Below are 13,955 nucleotides of genomic sequence, written 5' to 3'. Positions count from 1 at the left end.
ATGCTGAGAGTAATAATTCCTTGTGGGTTTTTTAGGATTTTACTTATTTATTTGGGGGGGGGTGAAAAATGAGCAGGTGGAGGAGCAGAGGGAGAGGGACAAGCAGACTGCCTGCTGAGCGTGGTGCCCAACATGGGGCTCATTCCTAGGACCCCAAGATCATGATCTGAGCTGAGGTCAGACACTTAACTGAGCCACCCAGGAGCCCCTGATACCTTGTGTTTTATATTGTCCTTCAGCAACCTTGAGAGTGATGGATGGTGTTCCTGTTTTATAGATAAGGAGCCTTAGGCCCACAGAGGTTAAATGGTTTGCCTGCAGTCACATAGCAAGTGCCTGTTGGAGCTGGGGACTAGAACCTAGATCTGTACTCTGTCAGTAAATAGTTCATTCTAGTAAACCACAGTAGCAGCCGCAGAGCGGTACTCATTAATTCACATTTTTCAGTTTCTCAGGTGGTGGCTTTCTGTTTACTTGGTTTGTTATTCTGACAGAAACACTGGTGTATCCTACCTTTACGTGGTTTGGGAGGAGAAAAGCCTGCCTCTCACCTCCAGTGCTGAGCCGGAGCGGAGGCATCTTATTTCCCTTCCTGCTCTTCCTTGTACCCTAGCTCCTTGCCTTCTCCCTCCCAGACCCTGCGCTGGTGTTTGAACCTGGGCGTCCTAGAGGTGACGGTCTACGCGTTCAGCATTGAGAACTTCAAACGCTCCAAGAGTGAGGTCGATGGGCTAATGGACCTGGCCCGGCAGAAGTTCAGCCGCCTGATGGAAGAACAGTAAGATTCTCTCGGAGGATGGAGTGTGCTCTTACACCACCTCCAGCCCCACACTAACCCTCAACTCTCTTATCTCAGGCTTATTTTAATGTCAGATCGCTTTGATGGCACCTGTGGTAAAGCTAGTTTTTCTTCCCCCTTTTTTTTCTTCAGGGGGCATTTATCTGAGGATAGAGAGGTATTTCACAGAATTAAAGGACACGTATAACCAGCTTTAAGCAAAACCGAAACCAGGAATTGAAATCCGTTAGATAGGGCCCCTTCCTACTCTCTGCACTCCACCTTTCTCTGCTTCAAGAGAGCAGCCCAGAATGAACTAAAGCCCTTAATTAATAGCTCACTTTAGATTTCTACCCTACAACCAATAAACTGTGATCAGGGGAGTAGCATGAAAGAAATGTTGGAAAAGTCCTTTTCTGCCAAGTAGTCATCCTAAAACATTACTATGCTGCCCTGTGTATTCTCTTGTAAGGGACAGGATGACGTGGATGAGGCTTTTATGGGGAAAACTGAGTACTGTTCTTAGCCGTCACTAAGCTTACTAACTTAGGGAGCAACGCTGGAAAGGGACAAAGAGGAAGTTTGATGGAGATTATTTGCTTCAAAGCCTGGAAACATCCCAGCCAGGACTGCCCCAGACTCTTCATTACAACCCTTTTCTGTCCAGCTCTTCCCCGTACCAGGACCCAGGGAGATGAGAAAACAGAGAGCCTAGGGCACCAGTGGAGCTGGGCTCAGAACAATTTGGTCATTTCTGTCCCAGTGTGGATTTTGGGATGGGGATGGTAGCCAGGCTTCCCTCTGTCCATGTAGGATAATAGACTTGGCCACAGACCCGGCTTCCTGGTCCCCAGCAGAGTCCATGTGGCTCAGAGTTCCCGCCCAAGGGCTGGGGTTGGAGGCACTGGGGGCACTTTCCAGATGTTCACATTCTTCTGTACTTCACCTTTTTAAAGTGCTCATACTATGTGCCAGGCCCTAAGCCTGGCATGTATTTTCGTTTAATATTTACATTATCCTGTGAGAAAGAGATTATTATCCCAGTTGTAGAGAGGAGGAAAGTGAAAACCAGAGAAGTTTAGGTGTGTCTCCTGGGTCACACAGCTATCAGACAGGCAGAGCCAAGACAGACAAGATCTTTCCAACTCCAGAGCTGAGCTCTTGTCTGCTACACTGTGGTTCGAAAGACAGGAGGTAATCTTAGAGTTCCTGAAGGATCAAAATGCATGGCAGCAGAGGTGCTGCTGGGATTGCTCTAATCAGGTAGCAGTAGAGAAAGTGGTCTTCAGTGTTAGAATCCTGGACAGAACCAGAAGAAGTCTTACCAGTGGTTTTCCGACAACGTGCAACAGAACCTCAGAGTTCTGAGGAGTGAGTGTGCAAAGAAGCCATAGGGAATGAGGCCCAGGGTGCTGGTTGGCATTTAGCTATTTTATATATTGGGCTTCTGTTTAATGTGTGACTTGAAGAAAGAGTTCTTGGCTAACGGAAGGTTGGAAAACCACGGGCCTAGTTCAGTTTCATCAGTTGGGAAGCAACCCTAGTGGATAGAAGTGCAAGGCGTGCCCTTGGTCACACAGCAAGCCCATGGCAGAACCAGACTGGGAACCCAGATCTCGCTCCTCACCAGGGCTTTTGCCTCTCCTTCCCTGTAGACCTCACTCAAGTAACCTGCCTGTTGTCTGAGAATAAGCACTTTCAGGTACCTTCTCTCATTCAACACAAGCCAGTGTGGAGAGCACGGCAGGGATGGTTATCACCCCCGGTTCACAGGGTGCGGGAAACTGAGGCTTGAGAGGCTAAGTGTTTATACAAGGTCAGCTAGAAAGTGCTGGCTCTAGGCCTTGAATCTAGCTATTTTCTTCTGGTTTTGCCCTGATGCAAGTATACATTTGTCTCCAGTAGCGGCTTCAGTAGATTCTCAAAAACAGAGGGTTAGATCTTGCTTCGCTCTGGAAGCGAAGTGATGTGGGTTACAGAGTGGATCCGCTGTGAATGCGCCTTGCACTCTGAATCAGGGATCTCCAGGACCTGCCTGCCCTACAGGGTACTTCTTGGTATTAAGTTCCCATTTTCCAAATGCTAGTCATTCGGTTTCTCCATAGCGTCGCCAGGTGAGGGAAGCTGCTTGGGTAACTGAACTCGGCCCGCTGTGCAGAGTCTGGGAACACTGTATGGAGGCAGTGAGAGGCCATGATGAAGAGGACAGACCCTGGAACCAGGCTCCCTAGGTTCTAATTCAGCTCTCCACTCACCACTTATCTGATGTTGAGCAAATTACCTAACCTCCCTGTGCCTCAGTTTCCTCACCTGTAAAAGGGGAATGATAATGGTGTCTGTTTCCAAGCTTGGTGTAAGGATGGAACGTATTGATGCGTGTAAAGCACTTAGACCCATGTCTGGCACTTAATAAACATAAAATTAATGTGAGATGTTGCTGTTATTAACATCTTTTACCAGAAGGTACGGAAGTAACGAATAGTATAGCTCCTGCCCTTGACTTGTCAAAACGGGACAGGATACATAAACTGTAACTTGCCGACAAGGCCACGTGAAGCGATGTCATGTGTGATAAAGAGTTTGGGTTCGGGTTCTCAGATGAGGCAGACCTGGGTTTCAGTTCTGATACCACCCTTGATGGCTGTCTGACCTTGGGCCGTGTCTGTCTGACTGTCCTGTCTGAGCTTCCGTTTCCTGTTGTAGAATGGGAAATGTAGTGGACTTGGGTCAGAGTTGTTGAAGGGCACACGGTGACACACTGCATGCGGAACAGAGCCCGACACATAGGGCAGCACTTAGGAGCTAGGAGTGGAGCGCTAGCAGTTCTCCAGCTCCACAGGCTCTCTGTCCCAACCCTGCCTCCTTTTCCCGATCAGGGAGAAACTGCAGAAGCACGGGGTATGTATCCGGGTCCTGGGCGATCTGCATTTGTTGCCCTTGGATCTCCAGGAGCTGATTGCACAGGCGGTGCAGGCCACCACGAATTATAACAAGTAAGTGTTCCCATTTCCCCTTAGCGACGCGGAGCAGTCTTTGACTCCCTGCTAGCTTCGGGAGACATGCTGGGGCTTTCATGGTCTGCATTTGGTACAAGAGGCCAGGAGGGGTTTGGGTTGCTTAGAGACATCCTCCGTCTGCAGGGCAGACCAGAGATGGTTCTTAACACCTTGTCAAATGTGTGCAAACTTACACATACAGTTTTTCATCCTCTTCCTCCTTTATGTGCCTACCCCCCATGATACAAACATATCATATGTTCACATATGCACATATACATAATAATCATTATTATTTTACTTGACAGGGGCTAGGGTGGAAGTGAGTGTATAGGATGGATAAGCTGTGGATATGCCCTTGAGCTCTGGATCAGAGTTCTCCAGGACCTGCCTGATAACCCCACGTTATAATATATTCTGTCTCTGTCTACAGTGTATCTCTGTCTCTGAAGACAGATCCTTCAAGAAATTCTTTTTCTGTCCCTCTTCTTTAACCCATGGAGAGGTTGACATTGGGAGGTCCTGCAGATGCAGAGCTGAACAGAGTTCAGTAATGCAAACTTCATTATGTGCGCCTTTGGAATATAATATGTGTTTGGCAGTGGACTGGATTGCATCAAATTTCCTTCCTATTCTCCTTTGCTTGTGCTAATATCACAGTGGATTTGCATCCTCTGAAAGCTGGTTGGCAGTAGAAGGAGAGAGGGTTAGGGGGTAAAAGGGTCATTTAGTGTTCGCCTTATTACAAAACTGATAACTTGTTTATTCTAAGCAAAGTTGGAAAATGTAAAGAATTCATAATCTCACCTCTGAGGGATGACCACGATTCACATTTGGGGGGGGTGTGTTCTTCTGTGGAAGCAGTACTCTGTAAGCAGTGACTCCAGTCCTTAGTCCCTGTCCTATGCTAAATTATTCGCTCCTTCCCTACTCAGGTGTTTCCTAAATGTCTGCTTTGCTTACACATCCCGTCACGAGATCAGTAATGCTGTGAGAGAGATGGCCTGGGGAGTGGAGCAAGGCCTGCTGGATCCCAGGTATCCCTACTTGTTTAGCATGGTAACCAATAGAGGAACCAGTGTGCCCCTCCTAAGCCATGTCCTTGGGCTGGAAGTCAGATCAGGATGCATGTAGACGGATTTAGGGGCATGACCGTCCCCATGTAGAGCTTAGGATAGGCTTAGCGTAGCCTGCTTCAGAATTTCTGTGTTCACCATACCCCAAGAAGCCCCAGAAAAATGGTGTAGCAGGTAGGAAGGTTGTGGCGTTCACTGAAAAATGATGTCCTTACACCTGAAACTAATATAACACTGTATGTTAACTATAGTGGAATTAATTTTTTTTTAAAGATTTTATTTTATTTTTTATTTTTTAATTTTTTTTAAAGATTTTATTTATTTATTTGACAGAGATAGAGACAGCCAGTGAGAGAGGGAACACAAGCAGGAGGAGTGGGAGAGGAAGAAGCAGGCTTATAGCGGAGGAGTCTGATGTGGGGCTCGATCCCATAACGCCGGGACCACGCCCTGAGCCGAAGGCAGACGCCCAACCGCTGTGCCACCCAGGCTCCCCCTAAAGATTTTATTTTTAAGTAATCTCTACACCTATCGTGGGACTCGAACTCATGACCCTGAATCAAGAGTTGTATGCTCCATTGACTGAGCCAGCCAGGTGCCTCTGAAATTAAAAACCTTTTTTTAAAAAGATTTTAAACATTTCTTTTTTTGAGGTGTGGGGGTAGGGGGAGAATGAGCAGGGGGGAGGGGCAGAGGAGAGGGAGAAGCAGACCCCACACCAAGCAGGGAGCCTGACATGGGGCCTGGTCCCAGGACCATGCGCAAGATCACGACCTGAGCCGAAGGCAGATGCCCAACTGACTGAGCCACCCAGGTGCCCCTAAAATTTTTTTAAAAAAAGATGCCTTCCATTGTGCCTGGGTGGCTCAGTCGGTTGAGCGTCTGACTTTGTCTTAAGTCGTGATCTTGGGGTCCTGGGATTGAGCCCCATGTTGAATTCCATGCTCAGCAGGGAGTCTGCTTCTCTCTTTTTCTCTCTGCTCATGTGCACTCTCTCTCTCTCAAATAAATAAAGTCTTTAAAAAAAAAAAAATGTCCTCCATGGGGCACCTGGCTCTCAGTCAGTGGAGCATGTGACTCTTGATCTCGGGGTCGTGGGTTCAAGCCCACATTGGGTGTAGAGATTACTTTAAAAGTAAAATATTTTAAAAAATAAATAAGTAAATACAATATTAAAAAAAAGATGTCCTCCTGGCCTTTTGGCAGTGTTTTTCGTCGAATGATTTTTCAGGAATGCAGCTTGTTGGGGGTATAGTCCTTTAGGTCTCTCATATTACAGTTACATGCAAGATTCAGGTATTTTTCAAAAAGAAAATTGTTCATCACAAGCAGCATGTGGAATCCTAACTATTAGAGCAGGAGAGACTTTGGAAGCCATCTAGCCTCTCAGTCCTTTCGTGTTATTGTTAGTGTAACATTTGGTAATAATATTAATAAACTAATAATAGCAAGAGTAAAATAACAGCAGGAATAACCCAGATGATGTGTTATGTTCTGTATTTTATTCAGTCATTAATCTCATGTGTGAGAGGTTCAAGTGTTTTCTGCATTTTATAGATGGGAAAACTGAACTGAACATTAGATCGTCTTTACCGAGGCCATTCTGCTAGTGAGCGCCAGAGCTGACTCATCTCTAGAGCTGTCTGATTCCAGACTGCCTTCCTTTTCTTCTCTCATCTAGGACCTTGGGACTCAGGAATTTGTCTGATTCCTTTCTTGGGTATAATTTGATTTACCTGGGAAACTAAATTAAAAATCAGAAAGTTCCTTGGGGCGCCTGGGTGGCACAGCGGTTAAGCATCTGCCTTCGGCTCAGGGCGTGATCCCGGCGTTACGGGATCGAGCCCCACGTCAGGCTCCTCCACTATGAGCCTGCTTCTTCCTCTCCCACTCCCCCTGCTTGTGTTCCCTCTCTCGCTGGCTGTCTCTATCTCTGTCAAATAAATAAATAAAACCTTTAAAAAAAAAATCAGAAAGTTCCTCAGTGAGAATGAAATTAGATAAGCAGAAAAGGAGAGAGGGTTTTGTTTTGTTTTGTTTTTTAAAATTTTATTTATTTATCTGACAGAGAGAGCACAAGCAGGGGGAGCAGCAGGCAGAGGGAGAAGCAGGCTCCCCATCGAGCAGGGATCCCAATGCAGGGCTTGATCCCAGGACCTTGGGATCATGACCCGAGCTGAAGGCAGACGCCTAACAACTTAGTCACCCGGGTGCCCCAAGGAGAGAGTTTTTAAGGCTATTCTGTAAATCCTTTTCCTCTCCAAGGAACAATAAAAATAAAAGTACATAGTAAGTCGGGTAGAGATTACCCCATGTGGAGCTTGTGTGGTGGGGTCGGGGGGGAGGAAGAGGTCAAATAGACTGCATCGTGTTATGAAGTGGATAAAATCAAGAGGCCTTGATGGGCCAAGTCTGGGAAAAGGGTGTGTTATGAGTGACTCCAGGGTTTTTGACTTCTGAAACGGTGCATAGCGGTGCCCTTCCCTGTGCCAGGGACCCCTGAGGGAGGATCCAGTGTGAGGAGGAAGGTCAGCATTCTGATTTGGGATGTACCGTAGATGTTGAACATGGATGTCGGGTCAACAGCCTGCGAGGAGAGGTGGGGACTGGACATATCGGTGTGGAGGTCCTCTGTGAGTAGTTGGTAACCGAAGCAAAGAGGGCATGAGGACATCAAGGAGAGTCTAGAGTGAGAGGGAGAGAGGGCTGAGGATGGAGTTTTGAGAAACTCTAAGTTCTGCTGGCTGGATAGAGGAGAAGGAACCTTGAGGAAAAAAGAGGATGAATAACCAGAAAGGCAGGGAGAAAACTGGGCAGTGAGTATCACAGAAGCCAAGAGAAGAGGGAATTTGCTGGTGCAGGTTGGGACGATGCGGGCATTGGTGGGAGCAACCGTGTTGAATGGTATAGAGAGGTCAGTTAAGCTGTGGATTGAAAATGAACTGTTGGGGAAGAAATTAAGATGCTGGTTAAGTCGGCGGGGGGCAGGCAGGAAGGTGAGAGATGGAAGGGGAAGAAGGTTGGATGCGAAGATGCCGGTTCCTGTGATTTTCTGGTTCTTGACCTGTCGGGTGATTTCATAGTTGTTCACAGTATTATTGTGCTTTCCAGTTAATGTTTCATTTAAAGAGATGAATGTTTATGCCGAAAAGAAAGAAAGCTTTTAGCCAATGGATTTGTGTGTGTTCGTGCCTAGGACTAGAACTCTGATCTTGCTGCTTGTTCAGTGTTCTTGTTACTCATACCACAGCGACAACCACTGGCCGTTTTCTTCTCCTTCTTGCCCAGCAAATTTTCCCATATTCATTTTCTTTGCCTTGTGTGACTTAGGAACTTTCCTACGTGGGATTAGTCAAGCAGATAGATATGGCATGGGTGGGGCAGGGTCACCAGGGTAAGGAGGCTGCAAGCTTAGAAAGATTGGTGTTCTACTCGGACTGGGCTAATCAGAGCCCCAATACGCACATACTTTTATAAGTGTCATACATGTTCATCAGAGAGGATTTGCAGGCCACTGGGTATATAAGGATGAAAATTTAGGTCTTCCACGATCAGCAACACTCCTGGTAACACTTTGATTTTAAGTATGTCTTTCTAGCTCTTCTTGTTTGCTTAAATATGTGTGTGTGAGTTTAACCAACTGAGTTGATTTTTCCTGTCAAGTCGTGACAGTGTCTGTTACCTGTGTTTGGGTTCTAGGTTGAATGCACGTACATTGTCAAAAACTTTTTTTAGCCTGTAAGCTCCGCACATTCAGAAAAACAACATGTCTTTGCTTCTGAGATCTATTTTCAGTGATTCATTCACTCATTTATTCAAACATGCATCAAGTCTTCCTCGTCCCAAGAAGGTGCTGTGCTGGAAGAGCAAGAATACAGAGCTGAATGTGTCCTGGGGCTCGCTCGCCCACAGCTCACAGTCGGCTTCATGTCCACACATGCGTCACCCGTGGTGCTGGGTACCACGCTCATGGATGTGCGGGCTGGGCTGGTGCTGACGAGAGCAGTGATCAGTTGTGGTTCGACGTTCAGCCGGTCCTCTTTTTAAAACACAAATCCAATAATGACATAAGTATTTGTAACAAAAGAAATCACACTGTGAATACTTTACCACCTGAATCATGCTTTTGTTCACTTGATGTTGTAATATGAGCACTCGCGTTTCTAATAATTCGTCATGTCATTCGTCATTTCTAATGGCTGCGGAATATATTTGCTTTAATTGACTTCATCGTTCAAGTTGTTGGTTACATAGGCTCTTTCTAATTTCTCATTATTACAAATAATGCTACAGTGAAGCCTATAAACTTAACTCTTTTTTTGTTTTTGATTCTTGATCACGAGGTGATTTTTTTTTAATTTTTTAATTTTTTTAAAATAATTTTTATTTTGTTATATTAGTCACCATACAGTACCTCCCCAGTTTTTGATGCAGTGTTCCATGATTTATTATTTGCGTATAACACCCAGTGCTCCATGCAATACGTGCCCTCCTTAATACCCATCCCCAGCCTCTCCCAACCCCCCCCCTCCCCTCTGAAGCCCTCAGTTTGTTTCCCAGAGTCCACAGTCTCTCCTGGTTCATTCCCCCTTCTGTATAAACTTAACTCTTGTCAGCATTTTGGATTGTTACCTCAGGCTCTGGGTCTGGATGTGTCCATTTCACCTTATTCTTGCCAAATAAAGTAGTAAACTAATTTTGTAGGTGAAAGTTGGTTTTTTACTTTTATTTAATAGAAATTATTTCGTGGGGCGCCTGGCGGGCTGAGTCAGTGGAGCATGAGACTCTTGATCTCAGGGTGTGGGTTCCAGCCCCACACTGGGTATAGAGATTACTTTTAAAAATATATATATTTCTTAAAAGTCTTCATGTAGACAGCTAATGCCATGTGATGATGGGGTTTTGTTGGCCATAGCACAGACGTTCTATTTTCATTTTGTCGATTTCATCTCCTCCCACCCCCCCAGAGTTACCTCATTTTTGATAAGAATTCTGCCTCCTGCCTGAAGTGGGTGGAACAAACCTTTTGCAGACACATTTGAAACTTAGAGTAAGTGGGGCTCTGAAGTCACACGCAAAGTGGTGGGACCAGGAAATAACATTTCTTCTTCTTTACTTACATAGTACTTTATAATTAATTCCTAAGGTACACTCAAGTCTGTTACTTCATTTTTTTTTTTAGGGGGTGGGGGGAGAGGAAGAGAGCTATCTTAAGCAGGCTCCACGCCCAGCATGGAGTCGGACACAGGGCCAAACTCAAAACCCTGAGATCATGACCTGAGCCGAAATCGAGAGTTGGACGCTTAGCAAACTGAGCCACCCAGGCGCCCCTGTTATTTCATTTGATTTGATCCTCACAGTAACCTATAAGTGGATAGGACAAATGTGCCCATTTCAAAGATAAGAGAGCTGAGAAATTATATTGATTGTACAGGGTTTCAGATTTCTTGGAGAATTAAAACCATGCTGCTAAGACAAGACTATCAGATTTTCAGGGAAATCTGAACTAGAGCCCTTCCTCTTGCAATTCAAAAGTGAATATTGTTTCTCATGTGATGGTACAAAAAATAAAACTCCCTCTGTGATTTGCAAAAAGAGGACCCAAAGGCACACAGTTGGTAAATGTAGTCTCATTTTAAACACTCAACCCACAGGTGCCTGGGTGGCTCAGTTGGTTGAGTGTCCAACTCTTGATTTCGGTTCAGATCATGATCTCAGGGTTGTGAGATCAAGCCCCAAGTTGGGTTCTGCACTCAGCAGGGAGTCTGCTTGAGATTCTCTCTCTCCCTCTCCCTGTGCCCCTCCCCCAGCTTATGCTCGATTCCCCCGCCCCCCCCCCGCCAAATACTTAAAAAAAAAAAAAAAAAAAAAAAGCCCAGATCTTTCTGCTTTTTAAACTGTGCTCCTAAAAGAATCTTCCCACCAAGAAATTTTATCTTCCAGATCCCTCCCAAGGTGCAAGTCTTACCACTTGGAGATTCCAAATTCTGCCTCTTGGTGCTTGGTGGGACAGGTAAACAGTGTTCTTAGAACCAACAGACAACCAGCCTTGCAAATATCTTTTTTCCATGGACAGGAGTGTCTTACCTCAGATAAGTGGTGGCAGTCCCTGTTCTTCCTCCATTCCATCTCCTTTCTAAATGTCCATCTGCTTGGGAAAGTAGCTCTTAACAGATATGGGAGGGCTGATCATTTTGCTGTTTTTTAAAATCCTAAGTAATACGGATTTTTTGCAGTGTTTCATGGTCCATATGACTTAAAAGTTTTTGAAAATGTTCTTTAGGGGCACCTGGATGGCTCAGTTGGTTAAGTGGCTGACTTTTTATTTATTCGACAGAGATAGAGACAGCCAGCAAGAGGGAACACAAGCAGGGGGAGTGGGAGAGGAAGAAGCAGGCTCATAGCGGAGGAGCCTCATGTGGGGCTCGATCCTGTAACGCCGGGATCACGCCCTGAGCCGAAGGCAGACGCTTAACCGCTGTGCCACCCAGGCGCCCCTTAAGCGGCTGACTTTTGATTTCGGCTCAGGTCATGATCTTGGGGTCGTGGGATTGAGCCCCGGGTCAGGCTCTGCACTCACCCGGGAGTCTGCTTGAGACTCTGTCCCCCTCTCCCCCTTTCCTCCCCACCCCGTGCACACATGCGTTCTCCCTCTCTCTCTCTCTCTCTCAAATAATCTTTTTTTTAAATGTTCTTTTCTTAAAAATATTGTATTTATTTATTCATGAGAAACAGAGAGAGAGGCAGAGGGAGAAGCAGGCTCCCTGCTCTGCAGGGAGCCTGATGCAGGACTCAGTCCCAGGACCCTGGGATCACAACCAAGTCGAAGGCAGATGTTTAACTGATTGAGCCACCCAGGTGCCCCTAAAAAATGTCCTTTATAATACATTCAAACAATAATGGAAGTACATAAAGTAAAAAAGAGATAGTCTTTCCTTCTTATCGAACCTTCCAGAAGTAATCACCATTAAGAGTATGGTGTATGTCTTTCTAAGCTTTGTTCTTTATTTTTTATTTTTATTTCTTAAATTTTTATTTATTTATTTTAGAGAGAGCGCACATGGGGGGAGGGCAGAGGGAGAAGCAGACTCCCGCTGAGCAGAGAGCCCAATGCGGGGCTTGATCCCAGGACCCTGGGATCATGACCTGAGCCGAAGGTAGGTGTTTAACCAACTGAGCCACCCAGGCGCCCCTGCACTCTGTATTTTCTTTTTTCTTTTTTTCTTTTTAAGAGGGGGTAGGGGGGCAGAGGAAGAAGGCGAGAAAGAATCTTAAGCAGGCTTAACCACCTGGGCACCCAGTGTGGAGCCCAAAACAGGACTTGATCTCATGACCCTGAGATCAAGACCTGAGCCAGAATCAAGGGTTGGACACTTAACTGATTGAGCCTCCCAGGTGTCCTGCACTGTGTATTTTCCGAAGCTTGTTTTTTTCATTTAATATTAGCTCTGAGACATCTTTCCCAATCAGTGCATTTAGATTTATCTTTACTAAAAATAGTTGCATTAGTATTGTATCAAATTGCAGGGTCAGATGTATGTATTTTATTTAATTTTTTTATTTTTTTATTTTTTTATTTTTTAAAGATTTTATTTATTTATTTGACAGAGATAGAGACAGCCAGCGAGAGAGGGAACACAAGCAGTGGGAGTGGGAGAGGAAGAAGCAGGCTCATAGCAGAGGAGCCCGATGTGGGGCTCGATCCCAGAACGCCGGGATCACGCCCTGAGCCGAAGGCAGACGCTCAACCGCTGTGCCACCCAGGCGCCCCTAATTTTTTAATTTTTTTTTTAATTTTATTTATTTATTTGAGAGAGTGTGTGCATGCGCACGAGCAGGGGCGGGGCAGAGGCAGAGGGAGAAGCAGACTCCTCGCTGAGTGCAGAGCCCGACTCGGTGCTCCCTCCGAGGACCCTGAGATCATGACCTGAGCTGAAGTGAGACTCTTCACTGACTGAGCCACCCAGGCGCCCCAGATGTATGCATTTTAAAAAACAAGATATTTCAAGTGAAGGACACGTTCTAGTGTGTGCATCTGGTTTTAGACCTGCAGTGAAATGACTTTGGGCAAGTTATTTATCTTCTCTGGCCTCAGTTTCCTTATGTATTAAAATGAGGATCGGAATACCTTATGGTAGTTCTGAGGATTAAAATTATAGATTCATTTGAATGTTAAGGGCCCCCGCCTATATTGGCTAATGGTGTTCTATAAACTGGGAAGCCTTACGTACGAGTTCACCGTGAGAATAATCCGAAAAGAGATGTGCGCTTACCTTTGTCTCTTCCCCACTCGCCTTAGTGATGTCTCTGAGTCTCTGCTCGATAAGTGCCTCTATACCAACCACTCTCCTCAACCTGACATCTTGATACGGACTTCTGGGGAAGTGAGGCTCAGCGACTTCTTGCTCTGGCAGGTAAGTGGTTTGCGACCACTGTTGTGTTTGTGTCGGCCTGAAAACTGTGATTGCACCCACAGGACGGATTTAGTGGGGCTCCTCCCCACTCGTAGCCGTGCTGGTACCAGAGAACTGGAGCAGGGGCGGGGGTGGGGAACCCGGAGAGGTGTATCTGGGCTGTGCCTGGTAACATTGGCTGTCCCTTCCTCTTCTGTCCCTGGCTTTGCCAGCCTGTGTGGTTCTTACTCTCTGAAGTGCCTAGAGGAAAGTCCAGGCTATCTAGCTGTGGTGAGAACTTCACCTGTGCCCCTGTTCAGAGCGCTGGACTTCTGCCTTGTGTCCGTGAGCGTAAACTGCTGCCCTGGTAATCTGCCAGGTACTCCCGCTCCTCTGGGCTAGAACCTTGCCTTGCAGTTACGGGTCTGTCTCCTTCAGATGCAGCAGCCGTGTCTATGCAAGCACAGTCCACGAGGGGTAGAGACTATGTGCCGACTCTTTCTTAGGGGCCTGCTGCCTCCGCCTCTCAGCTCAGTTACCCCTGTGTAAGTGGTCCCCCAAAAGCTCATAGCCAAATCAGTTTGCCTTTGCTTGAAAATCTCCATCATCTATTAACTTGGCCCCTAAGTAGCACATGATTGTTGAAGGAGAGGTTGGAGCGACTCAGCTTTGAAGCAAGTTCCAGAAATTTTAATGGACCGTAGTCTTAAAG

The 13,955-nt window shown here is 46.1% G+C and overlaps 1 protein-coding gene across 5 annotated transcripts in view; it reads left to right on the top strand.

The window, feature by feature from the left end:
• Positions 1-13,955, top strand: part of DHDDS (dehydrodolichyl diphosphate synthase subunit) — a 30,242-nt gene that overhangs the window by 4,872 nt on the left and 11,415 nt on the right. For 2 of the 5 annotated variants that reach the window (XM_045782143.2, XM_045782142.2), the window contains exons 4-7: positions 636-778; positions 3,655-3,771; positions 4,710-4,811; positions 13,150-13,264. In XM_045782143.2, coding sequence (XP_045638099.1) covers positions 636-778; positions 3,655-3,771; positions 4,710-4,811; positions 13,150-13,264 — 477 coding nt within the window. Of the gene's footprint in view, positions 1-613; positions 779-3,654; positions 3,772-4,709; positions 4,812-13,149; positions 13,265-13,955 lie in introns of all 5 variants that reach the window. The other 3 variants (XM_045782146.2, XM_045782145.2, XM_045782144.2) reach the window with 2 other exon arrangements.

This window comes from Ursus americanus, chromosome 33 (assembly GCF_024610735.1).
Source record: "Ursus americanus isolate L20-20 chromosome 33, mUrsAme1.1.p, whole genome shotgun sequence".
Classification (NCBI taxonomy): domain Eukaryota; kingdom Metazoa; phylum Chordata; class Mammalia; order Carnivora; family Ursidae; genus Ursus; species Ursus americanus.
Note: the sequence above shows the minus strand (reverse complement) of the source record. Positions and strands in the feature narration are given on the sequence as shown.